Source organism: Megalops cyprinoides, chromosome 2, assembly GCF_013368585.1.
Source record: "Megalops cyprinoides isolate fMegCyp1 chromosome 2, fMegCyp1.pri, whole genome shotgun sequence".
Taxonomy (NCBI): Eukaryota; Metazoa; Chordata; class Actinopteri; order Elopiformes; family Megalopidae; genus Megalops; species Megalops cyprinoides.
Genome location: NC_050584.1, coordinates 52,956,378 through 52,977,450, shown reverse-complemented (window position 1 = coordinate 52,977,450; position 21,073 = coordinate 52,956,378). Strand labels below are relative to the sequence as shown.

At 42.0% G+C, this 21,073-nt stretch overlaps 1 protein-coding gene across 1 annotated transcript in view; it reads right to left on the bottom strand.

Moving 5' to 3' along the window:
- The window catches only part of cachd1 (cache domain containing 1), a 68,445-nt gene extending 61,162 nt beyond the window's left edge, over positions 1-7,283 (bottom strand). The window contains exon 1 of the mRNA XM_036522103.1: positions 6,816-7,283. Within this exon, the coding sequence (XP_036377996.1) occupies positions 6,816-7,064 (249 nt within the window). The 5' untranslated portion in view covers positions 7,065-7,283. The remainder of the gene's footprint in view (positions 1-6,815) is intronic.
- Positions 7,284-21,073: the final 13,790 nt, after the last annotated feature.

Sequence of the window (21,073 nt, the reverse complement as noted above, 5' to 3'; positions counted from 1 at the left end):
GCCACTTTCTGTTTACTCTTTACCACGCAAGCCTAATCTATCATTCCCGCTAGCTCACCTAGCGCAGCTGAAGGGAAAAAAAAAAAAAACACACACACAAATCTGGTGCTTATGTACTTCAAAATGTAACATGCAACAATAGTGAGAGGGTTTTTATTATCAAAACTGAGGGCTTCAAGTAGATCGGCGCCCTCCGTTCCATTTCCCACAACATCCTTAATCCACCACCAATAAATAGCGTGCGTAGAATGTGCCAGAAAATGTAACAAAGGTGGATGGCGAGGGAGAAACAGCCAGTGAGAGGAGAGGACTGCTGGGTTAAAAAGAAACAAATGGAAAATGCAGCCCCATCCTTAGCAGTGGGGGCCCTTCTCTCTACTCATTGGGAATGCAAAGCTTCCACTTGGGGGGGTGGGGAGGGGGAATGCACTGGCCTAACAAACGCACATACTGGAGAGGGAGTATCGCTGGTCCCCCCCCCACACACCCACCCACAATTCTTCCAACACTGCAGCTCCTTTCACCCCCCCCCCCCCTTTTTTGGAGAGTTCATATCAGCCCTCATTGTGCCCAATTGAAGGCTGAAGTGATAAGGTCCTTTCCCCTGCCATTCTGTGTCAGTCCTGCAGGAACTAACTGAAGGATCTTTGGCCACACAATAGCTGGCTCCCATAAAGCTTTCTTTCTAGAAGAACTCAGTATGTGCGAGTGTGAATGAGTGAGTGTGAATTGATTAAATAAGGCCAGTTAATTACACATCCTGTTAAAAAAAAAAAAAAGAAAAGGGCTGAGAGAAGTAAGGCACATCTCCAAACATATGGGGTCGGTAACTGCAGCCATCTTATTTCATCGTTTCAGCGGAAGATAAAATTCAAAGAAAACTAAACAGAGGGCTGTCTCTTTTCAAACCTCAGCTCAGCTTTGAGCTCATCCTTAAACTATTTTGAAGAAGAAATTAAGATAAAACCTTCCACATTATGTGGCCTTTATTCCTGTTTTTTAAGACTGCGGGAAACAAAAAAAATACACATAAAGACATCTTTGACAGCGGTTAATAAATTGTGAAAAGAGAAAGGGGCAAGTTTGTTTTCATATTTAACGGAGCACACAAATCAAAGCATACTGAAATGTCTTTTAGATAGTGGCCTTGGAACATTTCTTTCCAGATTGTTAACTACGGCACGATATGCTTGGGGCAAGTTTGTGCGAAGATACAATATACTGAATATCCATCAGACAAAGGTGGGTGAAAAATGATGAAGCTGAAAAATTGTTTTGAGCACTGAAAAATCATTTGCTCACCAGTACTAAGCCCTCTTATGGTGTGCTTCCCAATTCATCTCCAATGCACCATATTCATCCTCCTCACAGTAAAAAAAAACAGGGGGGTCCAGGAACTGGGGGTACCTCAGTGCCTGGAGATCTGCCAAAGCCAACAGCACATCTCAGGACAGTGAGACCCTCTCCTTCCCTGAGTGAAAGAGGTCTCTAAAGTGTGTGTTTCACTTCTAACCACGTGCCATTTTGTCCTCTTTTCCACACAACTTGTTGTGCTCTGGTTAGTCACTAACACAACTTTAAGCACCAAAAGCTGAGACCCAAAGGTGTGATTATACATGCATTCGAAATATAGTCAGAGATTTGGGATATCTCTACAAGTCTGGACGTTAATGGTTTTGAAGCATCATTCACATTTTACAGGTACTTCCATTTTCTCAAATTAATGTCACACACGGTTCATCTACTTAATAAATCTATTCTTGATACTACTTACTTGATAAAATCTATAAAAATGTATTAGACAATGCCTTACAAGCAATTAAAGACATGAACTGCAGAAATTTGATATGACATTCAGCTGCTCGCAAACTAAAAAGAATGCAGTACCCGCAAAATTATTTTGGTCTTGATTCACTCAGATAGGAAAGTGACAACAGACTCAGCTTCCAAAATGCAACAAATGCCAAAATTCTAGTTTTTATCACATCTATACTTCCACACCATAACATTTCAGGGCAGGGGTTGCCATCTTCACAGACGTCTGTGTCTGATAGGGTGCAATCAAGCAAAGGGAAACAAGATGTAGTCAGCATTCACTTACAAGTGCCTTCCCGAGGCCTGTATTACTGTTATACTTCCACAGATTCTGTTTCCAAAGATTAACGTCAGTGTGCCTTAAAGCGCCTGAAGAAGAGACATCTTTGTAAGCCTGCCATGCTTAACATGGCTGCCAAACCACGTGATCCGACCACATCTGTTTCACGCTTCCAGCGGCCATACGTATATAATGACGTCTACACATCTTTCATGTGCGCATTTTGTGAGGAAACGTTCCTTCACAGAGGCAATGAGCTTTTGAGGTCCCGCACCTATGTGGAAAAAAAGAGACAAGAACCATAGCAGCGACAATCTTTTGATTCAGCAGCTTTTCCTTTGAAGAGATCTTTCGGCCTGGCACATGTGAGCCTTTCTTAGAAAATACGCTGACAGCCATGCGGGGCAAGGCCAAAAGCAGACTGCTCTGAAAAAGTAATATATGTTGTTAAGCCACGTCATTTTGGGTAATGGCATCATGGTTTTGTCACACAGAAAAAAACACGACTTGGAATCCTGTTAAGAAGTGCATCTACCTGATGGAAACATTCTCTTATAAATCAACTATTCCAGAAAACAATGGGACCCCTTGGAAATTTTATGGGAATGAGAGGCTTGCAACTGTGATTTACTGAAAATGCATTGCATTGGAAAATGCCCACAGCTCTCAAATAACTCAAACACCAAACCGACCAGCCCCAGTTCTTTTTTTTTGGGGGGGGGGGGGGGGGGGGGGGTTAGAGAATGCGGTGAGGTGAGGTCACAAGGAGTTCACTGTTCCACACAAAGGAGCAGAGAACCTGCAGCAGGAATGGTACTTGTGAAGTGGGAGATTTCAGGACAGAGGAGGTGATATCCACAGAGACCCTCCACAGAGAAAGCACCCCTGAGGCAACTCCCGCTGCTCCAGCTTGAAGGATGACTCATTAATTTGATGGCTCATTAGCATAGGCCGTGTCAACGGCTCACTCAATAGGAGATGTTCCCACCCAACAACTATGACACGACTAAACAAAGACTGATGTCCACCAATATGATTCATTCACATATAAACAACTTTTTTTAATTGCAGCTGATGCTGGTTGCCTTTCCCCAAATGACAGTGGTTTCCTTAAAAGAAAAGCTAAGGTGTTCATGCTGTCCTCGGAAATATCAAAGAGATGCAAAAAATTAGTGTAAAAAAATAATGGTAATAGTTCCAGTAATTGCGCTGTGAATGCTAGCTGCTCTTCTCATGAGAAAAAGCAGCATTTTCCCTACTGTAATACCGCAATAACAGATCATTGCTGCAGATTGCCCCAACACACCTGGCCGCTGTGTTGCTCATTTGAAATTTGAATTTGAATCAGACATGTGCAAGTCTTTTGTGATCACTTTAACCAGCTAATGTACCTTTCGTTTCGATGTGGTGTCAGCTGAATGCATGAGGCAGGCAGTAATTGCGGATGAAAGAACAGTCACGTCAGTAACATAGCCCCCCTAGCTTCTGACGCTACAATTCTGAGAGGGATTAGAAATTCTGATTTTATTTTTTTTCCCCTTGCTACCATTCGTCCGCCCCTCCTCCCCAGATCGATGCAGGGAGTAGTCTCAGGAGGAGAGAGAGAGGTGCTGCGCAGACTCTTCCAAGCTCTGTACAACAAAAATAATTCCGCAGCGAAAGGATTTAGATAGCCTCTTAAGACTGTTGTCCTTGGAAGACGACCAACCCAGAATCATGCACAGAGGATGGGGAAACTGCAACCCCCTTTCCCCCGGACTCTTCACAGGTCCCTCGTCTACTGCCATCATTAGCATATTAGGTGGCCTCAACACACAAACCTGAAAGCAAACCACAACCCGGCCGACGATTATTGGGACCAATATTCAGAGGGGAAAATTGCTACCTGGGAAAAGGAGCCCCAGAGAGAGAACTATTGACATTTCCCCTCATATATTCTCACAGAGAAGAAAATGTTCCCTAAGTAAAGTGATACCGCTGCCTCTCACACCAGTACATGTCAATATACCCCGATCTGAACACTGAACACTCTCAGGACTGTTTGTAAAACATTTACCAATGAAGCACTCCTTTGAAATCAGAAAAAACGACCAAGTTCACAGTTAGGCTGTCAGTTAACCAAAGCCTAGAAAATATTAATGCGTATGGTAACTTCATACAATGAACACAACAGCTCGACTTCAAATAAAAATGAAAAAATAAGAGACACTTCATAGCCCTATAAATGAATAAATCAGGTCAAATTTAGAGTACTAAACACCCATTCTGAAAGAAAATATTTTCACACAATGTGATTCCATGCAGTCTTCCCTAATATTAAATGCGTTTCAATGCCAATCTGTCTGCTTCTCAACAGTGAAAACAGCAGGAACATTTCCATTAAATTTAATTTATATCAGAATAGGGAAACAATTCACTGTGTGTGTGCACTTCAATCCACTTGATAAATCAATTACTTCATGTTAGATTGTATCAACTTGACCCACTGACTCAGAAGACTTAACAGAATGCACACTAAATTACTTCTGTCTGACACAGAGGAAAATACAACCTGTGCAATTCCATTAAAAATAAAATTGTATTTCTGGAAAAAAATGGATGTACACTATAAAGCCAACCCGACGTGCCGAACAAGATTATTTAAGATCACAGGTATGTTTTATTTATTTAAGTATTTACTCATTTACTGTTGATTGATAGAAAATACATTCTGAGGACCTGTCAGGTTCTGGAGAACAGCCCATGAATGAGTGGCAGTTCCAATGCTTAGTAAAATATTAGATGAAACCTCCCTCAAAATTCACCTGATTAATAAGGGAATCAACTGGTACATCTGATATTTGTATATAGCAAAATTACCCTACATCCATGACAAACTTCTTGGTCTTAGATACCATGTACATATGAAAAGCCAACCGTCCATGAGGAGACAAATCAAATTAGAATTAGGCCTAAATTATACCAAGCATTCTTCTCCATCTCTCTGTGGTGTGTTCACATTCAACCATCATAAGTCATCAAACATATACAGTAAATGCTAAAAAGAAAATTAAGAAAGTGACAAACTCACATCATTAATGACTGCCTCACCAAACTGTATATTTAAATTAAACCTGTAACAAAAGAAAGCTATTCTAGAAAGAAATATCCATTTTTAATATTTCTGTCACACATTCAAATATGCATTCATGCAATAAGAATTTTTTAAAAAGCTCTGCATTTTACTAACCAGCACTTATGGAAAATTAAAGGCAAAAATTCACACCATTTGCAGAACGTTCTTTTGAGTGAGACCTGACAAAGCCATGACATACATCTATATACATACATATATTTAATGGGGGGAATTCTACAGTAAACGTGAATGAATCGACCTATGGCAGAGCGAGCGAGAGAATAAAAAGTGAATTACCATTTGAGTGTGACAAAGGAGTAGCTCTGGGAAAAGTGTAGGCCTCAAAGATGGGTCATGGCAGCGGGATAAAGCCCTTCTGAGAGATGAAACGCCATTTGGGCCAGGCCCCCTACTGACCACCTCTATGCACGTTTTCTGTGAAGTGTTAGGATGTCCACCACACATCACACCACAATAACAGTTTGCCATTTGTTGGTTGACCCTAAAAACTAAATTACCACGACATCAAACACCCCCACATCGGGCCGATGAACGTCATATTTCAGCTGTAAACTATTTAATGAAGACCCCACCCGTTAACGTTGTGTTTATCTAATAGCATTACACCCTAATCACAATTTACATAAACTCCTCATTATGCTACTGACTGCGGGGAGAACGTAAGGTATAGCCATTAATTATAATTATATGCAGACTACTTCTGAAAAGGCTTTGATTGCGTCCAGTTTTAAATAATTCTCTCGCATAAAACTGTGCGTACTATGTAGCTATAAGGTAGCGGTATAGGGTTTCTGTAGCATCTCCAAAATTAACTACATTTTTGGGTTGAACTGAACACCATGTGGGAATAATCTATAATAATCGTCGGTAATACTCTTTTTCTTTTGGTCGACAAAACTGAATTAAACTTAGATGGCAAAGTTGAAAGTAACCGGTCTTGTCCAAAAATTACAAACGTAATAATAAATTGGATACATGGGAATATAAAAAATCACAGCTAAGAATTTCACTTATCTGATTGCACACACACGCCAATCACCGCAGCAGCAGCAGCACGGCCAAATTGAGCGCAACAAAGATAAATAGCTGGACCGAATCACTATCAGCCCAAAGAAAGAAAACATGTAGTCTGTCGATGGGTTATCAATTTTGAAATAACCGTCCATTCAACTCGATAAAGGGCGTTAGATGAGATAGTCAACAATAGTTAAGGAGCTATCGATGTCCGCATATCGACCAGCGAGCCCCTAGTCTATCTTTCAGCAAAACAGGCAAATTAATCCTGCTGATGAAATAATATTTGAAAAACACACTTGGATAACAAAAACTGGCATATTAGTTTCTGGCATACACACATATTTTCAAGTTTTCAATAAATCGCGTCAAAATTCTCACATGCAATAGATTTTGTGTTTCGGCACTAACTTTTGATGTGTATGAATGACTGAATTCATATATTTAATAAAACTAAAATCAGTTTCACGCAGCCCCAAACAAACTTCAAAACACTTCCCAAACGAAAATGGTCGCCCTCCGCAGCAACACACGAAACCGCACTGGAAGACAGCATTAAATTTCAGTTACCTGCATAGTGAAAACTCCCAGCTCCTGCGAGGACAGCTTTTTCATCTGAACTGCTAAAACTTGCGCTTCTTCCAAGATGGAAAACTCGGTGTCTGCACCACAAAATCCACAGCACATCAGCGTGCAGATCGTTACGAGACTCCAAGTAATAATTTTATCTTTATTCCAATGAAGTTGAGAGCTCTCATGCCGCACAGAGGAAGTAATACAGGTTAAAATCACAGATCCCTCCACTGGCCGCCTCGCCATGATGGCTAGCTTAGTTAGCTGTATAGTAAACTGGGAATTCTCTCTGCAGCCCAGGGAAAACTTGAACGGAACTATCGAGCGAGCTACTTCTCAACTTTGTTACTAAAACGCGTCCTGTAAGCCAAACAACCTCCCTCAGTTTTTGACAGCGACATCAATGCATCTTCCGGATATCCGTAAAGGAAAAAAAGAATATCATTAAAAGCGATGATAACAAAAAAAAAATACAAGTCTCTCTCTGCCTGCTTCCACACACTCACAGAAACTCAGAGTAAAGTGAGAGCCGGAGTATCACAATGGAAGTGAAAACAGCAGGCGCGGAAGCAAAACACCGTGGTGGAGTTCGTGGAAAGAATGGATTTGGATTTGCCTGGAAATCTGTCTCCCGCACAAGGAGAATATTAGAAAAACGCTTTTGATTTGCAAAGAAAAAATCTCACAGATATAGAATATAGCCTACATTCATTGGGAAACAAATATTTTGAGATAAATCCATTAATATAGAAGATATACAACGTTTAATTATTTGAAACTTGTAATATGGCACTTAATCGAAATGTAAATATACTTAAAAATGAATATCGCTGTAAGGAAAACTACAAAAAATAAATAAATAAATAAAAATAAACGAGGGCGACTGATGAACTAGGCTATACAAAACGTAGCATCACTTACGGCTCCCCGGATTGCTTCTGATTACGGGCTATTTACGCATGGTAAAACCAGGGAAGAGATCGACAGTAATTTGGATTGGAGTCTTTGATGGGAGTTTAGATTGATAGTTTGACATCTAGACAGGCAAGCAAAAATACCGTCGACAAAAGAATTAGACGCAGACGAAATCATTTTTGAATTAATAGCAATAATTAGAAAATACTAGCCATACTAGAGAAATCGTATCAATTTAGCATTCGCGTGTTATGCTGTATTTTACATTGTAGATTGTTTCATTTTCATTACCCAACGCATCTTCATGTCTCAAACATGGTTTTGAAAAGTAAACACCTATTGATATTCTATTCTAATTTTTGTATATTTCGTTTAATTTGAAGTATATAAGCTGACAATTGGACCTTATTCCAAAACGTCACAAAATGTTGTTTGGTTGTAAACAAAACGAGAAACTCAAACAGCAATCAACTGCCAGTAATATAAATGCTATATACTAATTCGATCACAAAGTCCCACTCACGTTTAAGTGAACGTTATATAACGCATACACTTTGAACGATATCATCCATTAAATAGGAGCTAAATACGACACATTAAGATACACTTTGCCCACAGCATGTGTTTTTCCAATATATTTATGGCATGATGCATTCACATTTCTTTGTAACTGGATCACATTGGAGAATAGCTTTAATGGAGAGTATCTGTTCCTTAATATCTTTAGAAAGTGTTCTGTAAGTTTGAAACAAATGCATATACTGTACATAGACAAGCAGGGAGTTGGTTGTGATGTGTTGTGATGAGATATTGGGTCATCGCAAGTTTTCTGATAAATTTCATGGTTTTCAGATCTTCAGATTTTGCCTGAATGGGCTATCACTTACGTAACGGGAGAGGACATAGAGTGTGGTATTGGCTGATTGGCTGTTTTTTTTCAGAGAAGCAACATTAAGATTGGCCACTGCATCCTACTGGTGTATCCAAACTAGTAATCCTGACCCCGTTGACTGTGATCTCTGCCATAGTGCCATTGCAGGAGTCATAAACCCAAATGAATGTAGTTTCAAAGGCAGAACTCAACTTCAAAATAGCTTTCTTCTCTTCATTTTACAAAAGTCTATAAAACTCAGTATAGTATGTTGTAAGGCTCAGTATTCCAAATACACTGCTGTCTATTGTCGGTTCGATCAGCAAACCCTGCCATAGTATAATGAATAGACAGTAGCAGATAATGAGGTGGTAATTTTACAACTGCATACCAAATTAGTGAACACCACCACCATATTCAAACTGCAATTAACACTTCACAGCATAGGCTCCAGCACCATGTCAGATTAATTCTGATTGTAACAAATTCATCAATGACACTGTCATATTCAGGTTTGGCCCTAATTAAGACCACCTGACTGTCTGTGAGAAGGGCAGAAAGTATTACATAGTGGGACCAGGGTTCAGTTCCCAGTTTTGGCGGTTAAGATCGTTGTTTCCCCAGAAATCCCACGTCTACCACCAATTTGTAATAAGCTATGCTGGTTACTATTACGAGTACACATTGTTTGTTAGCTGGCATTAACACAGAGGAAGGACTTTATAAAAAAAAAGAAAAAAAACAGCTCCATTTTCATAGGTCTTGAAACATTTTCAAGAACAGTCTCAACTTCTACATGACCTCATGGCTGCACTGTGTCCTTGACTCTGAGCCTGCGCCAAGAAGGACAGCCTGGTCTCCCGTTCTTTGTAATTCATTTGCATCCGCTTATCCAACAGGCTGATCCTGATCATGCGCTTGTTACAGTTTTATCAGGAAGAACATATTACAACTCCCCTATGTGCTCCTAACCTTTATACAACTTCCTTATGAACACCCACACTGATGCAAGTGTGCAATAAAACACAGAGGGCTTACATTTCTTCACATTCTTTCAACACTTCTTTTATATTACAGCAGTGGTATTATTATTTCTGTCATCCATACAATGACATAATTTCTTTCATATTCTACAATACCAATTACAATATTGGTGTTTGAAATGTACCCAAAATGTATATCAAATGAATTTTTACTCAGCGTAAACTCAGTGTTTACGTTTGCTGCATATGACTTCTGTGAAGGAGAGCCTTCACCACCTCTCCCTAAAGCCTAATTGTTAATTGATTATCAATCATTGTTTGACTATGAGCACCTGTGTTTGTGTGGGGTACCAGCCTATTGGATAACGAGCCACACCTTTCTGATTGAGGCCTGACTAGATACAGGTGTGGCTGCAGAGCTGGAAAGGCTCACTTTGTCCCTGCTGCTGTTTGTGTATAGGCAGGTTTCCTTTGTTTCTTTGTTTGGTTTTAAAATAAATAATTGGTTTTTAAACTTTTGTTCTTTTGGGCTCATTTATTGGAGAAGTACCGGTCAGCTTCTCTACAACTTCCATTGTCTGATTTGGATAATAATCCCTTTTGGCAATTTAATTGGGTAAATATCATTTAAACAGAAATGTGCAGGATTTCTTGTACATAAAAATTCATAACTGGATCAACTATAGCTCTTCAGTGTTTAAAATATATTTATCAACTATACTATTGGTCAAGACCAAATGTCTTTCTTTTGATGTTTTAATTAACAAGATATGATACCCAATAATAGTTCAGTTTCGCTCAGTGGTCCTGTTGAAACAAATATACTTGTAACAACCAGTCTGATTTTTATTCTGTCTTGCCTGCTGTGTGGAAATGTTAAAAAATCACCACATCTGTAATCTAAAGGACTCCACAGTTCATCTTATCTCCCTTGTCATGATGTGTTCTGCATCTCTGGGCCATTGTCTTGCTTAGGTCAGGAGTCTTTTGATGAGGGCCAAACTCTCTTAATAGGAAGGAACATTTCCCATGCTGAAGTGGGGCCTGAGCCTGCCAATATGCTCAGCTGACCGACCATCAGCAGCAGGTTCTCAAAAGCCAAGCGTTGCGCCAAGTCCTGATTGGAACACAATCCACTGGAGTCTGGACCTGACCTGAGCCCTGGCTACTACCCAATCATCATTGTTTCCGCAACCTTTTGATTTGTTTCCAAACAGTACAGTCGGCTATTGGTTTTAATTCTTAGGGATTCTCTCGCCAAACGTAACTCAAGAAGTTTATTTGCTCATTCCAACTCCAACACAGCTGTCCTCTCGACAAGGTGGTGTGCATGACTAACTGGAGGGAAATTGTGTGTCTTTGTAGGACTGGGCTAGGCAGTTCAGAGAGGTTTTGAACACAAATCCAAACATCCCTAGAACAATCTTGAGTACACAGAAATATAATATACACCGACTGCTGTGCCAACCAACAAAAACTCAACTTTACAACATGTCTGTGACCTGCTCAGATGAATGAGGCCTATATATTCACCTGGAGCTTCAAGAAAAAAACAAGTTATATATAAGCAGCCCTTTACTTTCCATCTAGGGCAAACTGCCCACCCACTGTTAAATCACTTGCCTACAGTGGAAAACCAATCTTCTCAATGACACAGACCTCAGGTTCTAGGCCTCTGTCTGCAGTAGACTGCAGTGCAATGGCATTTCTTCGATGCCAAAATATATATTTTTCTGTGTATGAGTTTAATCTGACATTTTTACTGAAGTATTCTCAAATACGCAAAGTAGTTACATATGGCAGCCTTTTGCTGTAATTGAATGCTTATATGTACAGCCACCAGAGACCTTTCACCTAGAATAAGAACTGCATTTGGAATCCTGGGACAAAATTCATTGTAGCTGAACATGTGTGACACAACAAAGCAAGTGACAGCAATTTACCTCATAACTTGGATCTAATGTCTGCTTAAAATGGTATAGGTAATTAATTATTAAAACAAATATTAGCTGAGAAGAGAAGGGCAAAGGAAGTTTACCTACCTGCCTCTTCAAGTGAGAGGAGTGCAGTGATTAGAAATACAGCCTGCACATGGACATCATGTTGCCACGGTGGCCTAAGTGAGGTTCTAACTTCCTGTTGGAGCCAAACACCATCCATCTCTCTGTATGAAGCCAGCCTGCAGGGGAGGAAGATGTGATCTAGTGGCTCATGGGCTTGTAAGACATACGGCACATATCTTAAACCAATTCAATTTAAACCAATTTAAACCAATCATTTTTTGTTTTTCATTGTTTTTGCTTAACAATAAAACAGTTCAGTTCAGTTCTGTTCATAAAAGTTTGCTGAGTAATTTGTACAGGTGGGCAGCTAATTCCCTTTCTTTTAATTATATGTCATGTGATGGCGTTCTTTTTCTTCAAGTAATATTAGTGTATTGTTAAGAATCTTTACCACAAGGACATATCCTGATGATTTGGACACATTCACATGATTTGAACATATCCTGAGTTCAAATCATCAGCGGATATGTGTGATAAGTGCTGCACAATTTATTACACAAAAACCTTACCAAGGGACATACAATTAATAGGCAGAGAATTATTTCCTAACGTGCTGATTAGTCAGCAAATAGGTTGCATGAATGTTGAACAGACAAAAAAAGTGGAAAAAGCTTGAGAGAAACAGTCATTTTCATCAAGAAAAAGACCAATGTAAGGTCTATGCCTCACTTATTTTGAACTCCTGAGGAACTGAGGAAGTGACCTCAGCATCAGTGACAGACAGAGTGATGTTTGAGAGCTGAAGATGTCCACTCTTTTCTGTTTACTCTGTGTATCACTTGACTCATGCTCTTCGGGTCAGGGTTAATATAAATGAGCTCAACACCTGGAGGAGAGGGAGAGAAGAAGTATGCCTTTAACAGCTTCCTGGCCTGTCCTTATGCCAAGTGTAATACAGTTTGTTGGGTTTCCTCGTTTGTTTTCATAATCCCGGTACAGGCCGCAGCAGAGAGTGGACTACAGCAGGCATTCAGGACGCGGGCACCGCAGCGAGCCAGTTGGCTGCCTTAACCCTTCCCTCCCGTCAGCAGTGTGCAGGTACATCCTGGACGGCGTTCAGCTTGGCTTTCTCCGCAAACATGACGATTACGCAATGTGGCGTGATCTGGTGGCTTCCTTTACAACAAGGGTGTGCTCTTTGAGGTTTCTGGCTCTGCATCGCCGAAGGTGTGAGCTGGTTGAGTGTCACAGCCAAGGAAAACCACACCAGAGAGCCCGGTTGGGAAAAAATCAATTTCCTGTGCGGCGGGAAGACGCGACCGGACAGGGGCATTTCTGCAGCCGCGCTGATCACGCAGGGCAGTGAGGTGACACAGCTGCATCGCGGAGCCACGTAAACTTAGGGATGATCTCCTATTGTTCAATGGGTCTGGCTCATACCCATCTGCAGCTGCTCTGGACAGGGTGCGAGAGGCTCACTGCCACATGGCTCGCACTCACTGGTGGGATAATCCTGCTGGCCACATCCACATCAGTGCAAGGCACTGGCAGAAATACCCTGCCTGAAGTCTATTTTTACAATCAACTGCGCTAAAGAAACGACTGAATTTCAGCAAACAAATATACCTCGGATGCAATTAAATTTTACGCACCAACAGATTACCATCTACCTTAGTTTCTTTGTCATGGAGCTACAGTCCTATTGGTGTGCCATTTTGTGGAGCCCCTGAAGAGTATTTCTGGGTCTAGGATTTCACGTATAGACACAGACAACTATGTGAACCTAATTAAATACCATTTTTTGTAATCTTAATGAGTGATTGTCTGAATATATGGGTCTCCTCAATAAAAGATGAAAGCAGCATGGCTATATTTGGGTTTGGTTTAATTGCCTAATGACTTGGCGGACTCTTCGCATTAGGCAGTGTTGCTGTAATGAATGAGATTAGAGGCCCTGCAGAAACGGGGCTGAGGAGGGGCCCCGTGAGCGCTGATGATGGAGTCCAGCTGTACGCGCCCTCCCCCAGGCCCCCCTCTCCCCCGCTGGCTCCTGCGCTCACCAACGCCTCCACATCAGGGCTACGGCAGGCTCTCTATCCGAGTGGGATCAGAAGGCGAGGAAAGCAGGACAGGGCAGTGTCGTAGGCAGGGGTATTATGGGATGTCTGGGGCTCCCGCGGCACATAAAGCTTGATCCGCAGCCAGAGGACATGAAAGGGGCTTCTCTGCCGCCTCCAGCCCCTGCTGTGCTGCACATCTGAGCGGCTGTCGCCGTCGGCCCAGGGACAGGCCCTGGAGCACCTGGTCCCCACCTTTACTGGCGGTAGATTAGCAGCTGTGAAATATCTGGGGGAAACTGGGACAATGTTGCAATTGCACGGGTTGTTAACGAGACACATGACTCGGGGTTTCCTTTTCATCATGTGAGACGCAGCACAGGCATGTTAGCCCCTTAGCCGTACATACCAAATGCCATTGTGTTTATTGTCTCTTTTCAATCCAGATCCGTTTCCTGTGTGCAACCCCCCCCCCCCCCCCCCCCACCGTGTGCAACCCCCCCCCAACTACAAGAACCCACCAAATCTGCCATGTTGGGGAGGTGTTCAGGCCAAGGTTCCGCGCCTGTGCCATTTCTGTCTGTTCGCTGCCTCATTAGAATGGCCTTGATTTTAAATCCGCCTCTCCAATTAGCAGGCGGAACGGTCCGAGGCGGTGGCACATCAAACGGGAGCGCGGCGGTGCTGTTGCCGCCTGGCCTGCTGCGTGCTGTCGCATGCAGGGCCCTGTCTGTCTGCCTTCTCTGCAGCGGTCCCCCCCCCACGCGGGCCTGAGTCCAGCCCCCACCCACCCCACAAACTGGAGCAGGAGAGCAGAGCCTGCAGCTAGCACTGCAGGCAATGACAACTGAAGAGCTACATTCGTGTGTCGCACGTTGCCTGTGTGATTTTGTCGCGTGGAGTCCATGATATCATCGTGATTTGGAGATATTCTCACGTTGTCCCCTGTCGAAATTGCCCGTGATGAGGACTAAATTGCCCTGGCCACTTACAGCTCGCTGGACATTTCGTTTGTTTGGGAAAATATGTAATTACATGAGGATGAGAGAACGGCCTGGTTAGCAGACCAGGGTTTGTTTTACAGGATTATTTCATTTGCATAATTTTAATTAAACTGTCGATCCACAAAGCCACCTGGTTTGGAGAGATAAATGGGTTGAAAAAGGAGCGTGATTGGACAGAATCCTGCATTGTGGATACATTAACCCGATATCTGAGAAACAGGAGATGAAGAGGGCTGAATCACAACTGTAATTGTTATTTCCTTCCAAATAGTTTAAATAAGGCAGGAATTCAGTATGGCACAGCATGCTGCACTGTCAACAACAGGCTTTAAACAAAGGTCACTGAGAACACCTTGCAAGTGTCCCATAATGCCCCTGTCCATAGTGGTAAGCTTTCATCTTCACCATTGCCATTACAATTACTGAGCTGGCTTTTAGATCCATAAGAGTATTATTACAGCATCAAAACACTGTCTCAAAGCAGATGTGGAAAGCTCCCTTGTAGATAATTGTGGAGATTGCTTCACTTCGGCCATTCAGCAATATGCCTGCTGATTCCAGAGGTGATTCAGTGACAGTGGGGTTTTTCCTCCTCTTTGAGTAAGAAATGTGAGGAAGTATTACTTTTCTCCTGTGATTACACTGCATTATGAGTTTGGCAGTGGCTGAATGCAATGGGCAACTGATGTGCAAAAATTAACCAAAAAAAAAAAAAAAAACATGTCAACCTTGAATTGGTTCTCCAAGTTAAGGATGAAGCACATTGCGGTTAGATCAAATCTAGTCCCGTGCTCCAATGAAAATGCAAACAAAACTGTTTGCATTTAATAGGCAAATGTGTCATGTGAGTGACATTGAGGGAATCTCACGTTGTCTAATGCGTGTTCCCATGAAACCGCTTGCCAGCACAGCCCCGAGTGACAGCACTACCATCACATTCAGCTGGTCTGCGCATGGCTTCAGCTTACTCACAGAGCTCCCACGACTGAGGATCTGCGTCAGACAGGAAGCACTCCGAAGACACCCTCCCTTAATTGATGACAGGCTCCTCTTTTGGAAATAATTCTTCCTCAGAAAAAAAGGCCTCACATCCCCCTCACCCCCTTTACTCCTTGTTATTTTTCTGAGTGACTCTGAGGAAGACGATCCTGCTGAAGTGACGGGTGAGGGTGTGGTGGAATCCCGGAGTTGTCCGGAGGAAAGCCAGGCCGCTAACCTGAAACTGGCCCACATGCTAGCCACAACGTTTCCTGTCACATGACACAACAGGGTACACAGGCGCGGGGGCACAGTGCTGGTGGACCAGGAGTCTGAGACTCCGTTTGACCAGTAATCACTGATCACCCCATGGCAGGCTTGACTGGGAGGAGATTGCTTGCTTTTTACCAATGGAAACCCACCATTACAGTACCAGCTTTGTAATTTGTGGCTGGTGGACTGGTCCAAGGCTTGATTTAACCCAGTCTTAAGTGAGGAAATATAACGACGGTGATAATAAAAAATATATATGTGACAGTAACCCTCTACCGCTAAATCAGAGAGTGCTGCAGCATTCACCTCAAACAGGAAGTCCTGGGAGTTGCCGCTTTATCAGTTTCTAATTTGACATAGCCGCAAAGCTTTCCATAAATAATGAGCAGATGGATATGACTCCTACAAGCATCATTAAAATGGGCCCAGCAAAAGCAGCTGCTTGGTAAAAAAAAAAAAAGTGTGTGTGTGTGTGCTGGAGACAAAAGTACATCCTCCAAAATGTTCAATTACTGTCTGTGTATTTGGGGAAAAGTTTGAGGCATGCGCAGTTTCCATGACAACATGATTTCTGGGCATTTCATAGCTGAATATTACCAAATCCGCTTTCCCCTTTTTTTCCCTACATCAAAATTTTGCAGTGCAGCAAGCTTTGAAGGCTAAGCCGATTCTCCATTGAAACTATTGCTATTTCTAGCTCTGTATAAGACTGAGGCGCAATGTGTTCTGACATCTGGACTTAAAAGTGTGTGAAACTACAAATAACAGCCAGATGATTGTGGTTCCTGCCTTGCCTCCTGCTGTAGGCTGATAATGGCCATTGTGTATTCGGGTGCAGTTTTTCTCCTCCATGCTCCATGTTTCTGGAAATGGAGCTTTCCTTTTAATGAATCAAAGAATTTAATGAAGGGACCACATGAAAGAATTCAGAGCCCTACCAATGTCTGCAATGCTTTACACATTCAGCCCCAGCCTGCTGCTAACAGGTAACATTTAATATTAATTCATGAATCTCCAGCCTCTTTAAACAGGCGTGCAGATACAGAGTGTGTCTCTTTTCCATATTCAATATTTCACTCCCTGTTCCCAGGCTGTGAATTATGCAAGCAAGCCTTTGTTCACTTCACACTTAACTACCTGGAAATGAAACAATAATCATCAAAGATAAAATGAGGAGATTGAGACCAGAACTCATTTCACCTCAGGAGTGAGGCCTTCAGAGACACAGGGCACACTCTGTGAAGATACAGTTTCCATAAATCCTGCCCAGAAAACTGTGAAATTTCCTTTTTTCTACCACCACTGGAGAGCCAGGAGTCCAATAGATGGGCTCATTTTAATGTACGATATCCATGAGAAAATGTGTTGACTAGGAGACAGCCAACAGCACAAATATATTAAGTAAAGTAAATAAATACTTAATCAAACAAATCAATAAATAATTATAATTTCCAATGGCTACAGCCTCGACCTCTGCCTTAAAGCATTTAAAAGAAATTTAAATTTACAGGGCAGGAGACATGAATGTCTCTCTATCTATCTATCTATCTATCTATCTATTTATCTATCTATCTATCTATCTATCTATCTATCTGTCTGTTTTTTCATCTTAACAAAACACACATACACTTGTGCCATGTAAAATATTGAATGTGGACTGCTCCTGCTCTGACAGTTGTAGGGATTACTGCGAGGTTCATATATTCATGCTGGGAAAACTGCCATAAGTGTACTTTCATCTTGCCTGCTGGAACCTACCGCGTAATTAAGCTATGTATTATTCATAATATTTGTGATGGAAAAGACTCCAATGTTGCAAATTTCATAGCTACAATAAAACATATATTTTTTGCTTTTTTTTCAAAACTGTCTTGCACACTTGAAATAATTGGATCTTTGGAAAAACAATTTTACAGAGCCGTCTATAGAGCACAAGGCACACACAACTGACACACTGTGCTAGCCAATTAAATTTCATACTTTCATTCCTGACATGGAAAGCCAGTGTTGGACACATTACTTCCTGTTCCCAGAGGAGCATGACTTGATCCGTTACTGTGAAGGCCGCCAATAAGAGCAAAGCTTGGCATGTAACATTAGATATGCGTTAATCCTTCATTCAATTGGTTACGGTGTTGCGGTTTCAGGCCAGGGGACCAGGTCATTTACTCTGTAGAGCACAATCATGCAGAACAGCACGATGATCTGTGTGCAGCAAAGAAAGTCCCGCCTTTAGCCCCGAGGACAGGGGCAGCAGTCTGATGAGGTTTTTATGGACTGAGTGGAAACAGACTTGGGGTGCAACACAAAAGAGCACTGCTTCAACTCCCACATGGAAAGCATTAGGCTGCCATTCCTGAGCTGGAGGTGGATTAGTCTCCGAGCTGAACCCTGGGCTGGATCAGCCAGAGGTAACCGGAGCCCTGACAGCAAGCCCTCCCCTGTCCCGCCCACACCAAACACTAACACTGTCCCTGTCAGCTTACCTGCCAGTGCTCCTTGCAGACTCACCTGGTGCCCTACAGAGTCAATGAATTCTTCTCATTTGGGGAATTCTTGCCAACTTTCCATCTTTTGTAGTAGGAGTTTTCTTTAGTATGTGGGCAGGTCTATACATGACAGCTTTAAACCTATTGAAACCATTCAGTCTCTGGGCTTAGTATTCTGACTTTATTTCAGCGTGTAAATAAAAGTAATACAACAAAATCTGGTCATATTCAATGCTAAAACAAGCAAACAAAAGTTCTAAAAAGCCAAGGCGATGTCTTTCATCATCATAACAACCAGGTGCTGAGAAAGTCCTCATTCGGCATACTTGTGATGTGCAACTGTAAAATATTTGTTGTGTTAATCTTTTCTTGATTGCTTAAAGCAGTTACCAGTTCCAGATCCAGTCTTATGTATGGCCAGATGTTGCTCCAACTGACTTGATTCATTAATACACTTGCATAGTATAGGGTTTTGTGTTCTTTTCAAGTGAGATTGCATATGTGAACCTGCACAGCGACCCATAATGCACTGCAAACAACTGTAAACATTTATACAAATCACTTTCATCCTCCAGTGATGAAACAGTACAAGTAAAGCATTTACTTCACTATTTACACCCATGTACACAAAGGGGGTTGGATAGGAGTTTGTCAATGCAGACGAAATTTCAGACAATTTATATTATCCGCAGAAACAGAAAGATTTGGCAGTGTTGCCTTTATTTTGGCCATCTTTGACTCTTTGATTCTTTGGTGTATTCTTCAAAACTGATTCTTCAGATAAGGTTGCGAGCAAAAAATATATGCTAATCACACCTTGTTAAATGATTCCCTGAGCCACAGAGGCAATTTATAATAAGTCAAGCTATGAAATTAGACACCAGAAAGGAATCAATTTTTTCCTGTTTAATTCAAAGTGACTCTCTCAAAATATTAAGAATCCAATTACACACTTGAAAATGAATCTGTTAACTTTTAAATGGTTTTTCAGATTGAGCTCCATGATAACATTGCTGTGCAATCAAGTCTTTTTGCTGTAACATGCCTCTGTCTGCCTTGTGTTTAATGAGCTGCAAATGGTGCCCATACACTATTTTGTCATGTTACATTATAAGGCAACAATTCCAAGCTCATTTGATCTGTGAAGCATGACCAGAGACTGGAAAGTGGATTTCTTTACTCAGTCAACTGATAGCTGATTTACTCATTTGCTCTATTAATATTTTTACTTTGTGTGCATGGTTATCACTCAGATATGCAACAGAAATGAAAATATTTGCTATTCTTAATGTGTTTAACCAAGAGCCGGAATGTTTTTCAGTGGTGGAGGGAAGATCAACAAACAGGAAAATTGGATATGTTTACACTGCCCAGACAGGTATATGGTGATTTTCAGAGGAACTATCTGACACAAATCGGGCCAGTTATCAGCATACGCCTCACCCAGGAGGCAGTTCATGTAACCAAGGAAACAATCAACCCACAGAGACCCAGTGGCCCGCGGAACAAGATTGGCCACTTGAGCGCATTCAAGGACCTTCTGTTCATGTTATCCACCAGGGTTCTGGGGCTATAGCCCGGACAGCGCCGTCCTTTAACTGAAGGTCAACTGGCTGTCATCCCCTGATGAATAACAGTTCGTGTTCCTGGACAATAGGCTCTTGTTGGATCATCACGGGCGTCGGGAGCGGAGCAAGGCCTCGCAAAGCCGCCTGAAACTTTAGACTGTTTCCCTGCGCTCACCCCCTTCCTCTGTCCAGCCTTTCATCCCCTGACAAAGATACAGGAGCTGTCACCCGCTCGAGTCCTGCTTTCATCTGCCCACCTCCAGCTCATCTGTCTCAATAGCCTTTCCTCTCCTCCAAAACATCTCAAATATTAGCTGAAATTATGAAAGCAGCAGGAACACAAATAAATGTCTCGTGCGTCAACGTGATTCTATTGATGCGTCTGCTCACTAGCTCTGCTTACTAACAGTCTGCAAGCTTTAAATATAACATTGTTCATTTAAAAACTAGAGGGGAGCCTAACGCATTAAAGGGATGGGACCGGGCATGGGTCTGATTCACTCCAGTAGCTAACAGGAAAAGGAACACAGACAGGAGTCATTCTGGACAGTAAATGATTTGTACTCTGAAAGGTTGACCTTGAGGACCCCTCTGTCTCTACATTGACCTTGTGGACCCCTCAATCTGCCACCCTTCCAATCCCCCCTTTCTCTCTTCTGTTCCATTTTTAATTTCACAATGCTTTGTGATGTGACTTACAGCAGTAGCCTCACTTTGCATTCACATCCATTCATTTAGCATGCACTCTAATCCAGTGTGATTTACAGATTACTGCATGTAATAAAACCAACTGAACGGTAGCAAAAATGCAAAAGTCATCCAAAATATAGCCGGAACGGGGCCATGGTCTAAAGCAATGCTACAGTCGACATACTGCTGCCACTGCCCCACCATAGCTGTATGCATGACCCAATATTGCGGTTTGCATTTCAACAGATCGAGTTTCACCTACTGCGCGAGCGCTTGCGAAAACTTTTCAGAGTTGAACCATCTTTGGTACAACCAGCTGAGTTGCAACTGTAAACACACCAGTGCGGTCACTCTCCAGCTTTGCACTCAGTAGCTTGTACTGACGCGTGTGCTTTTGTAATTCCTGTCCCAAGGAGACCACAGC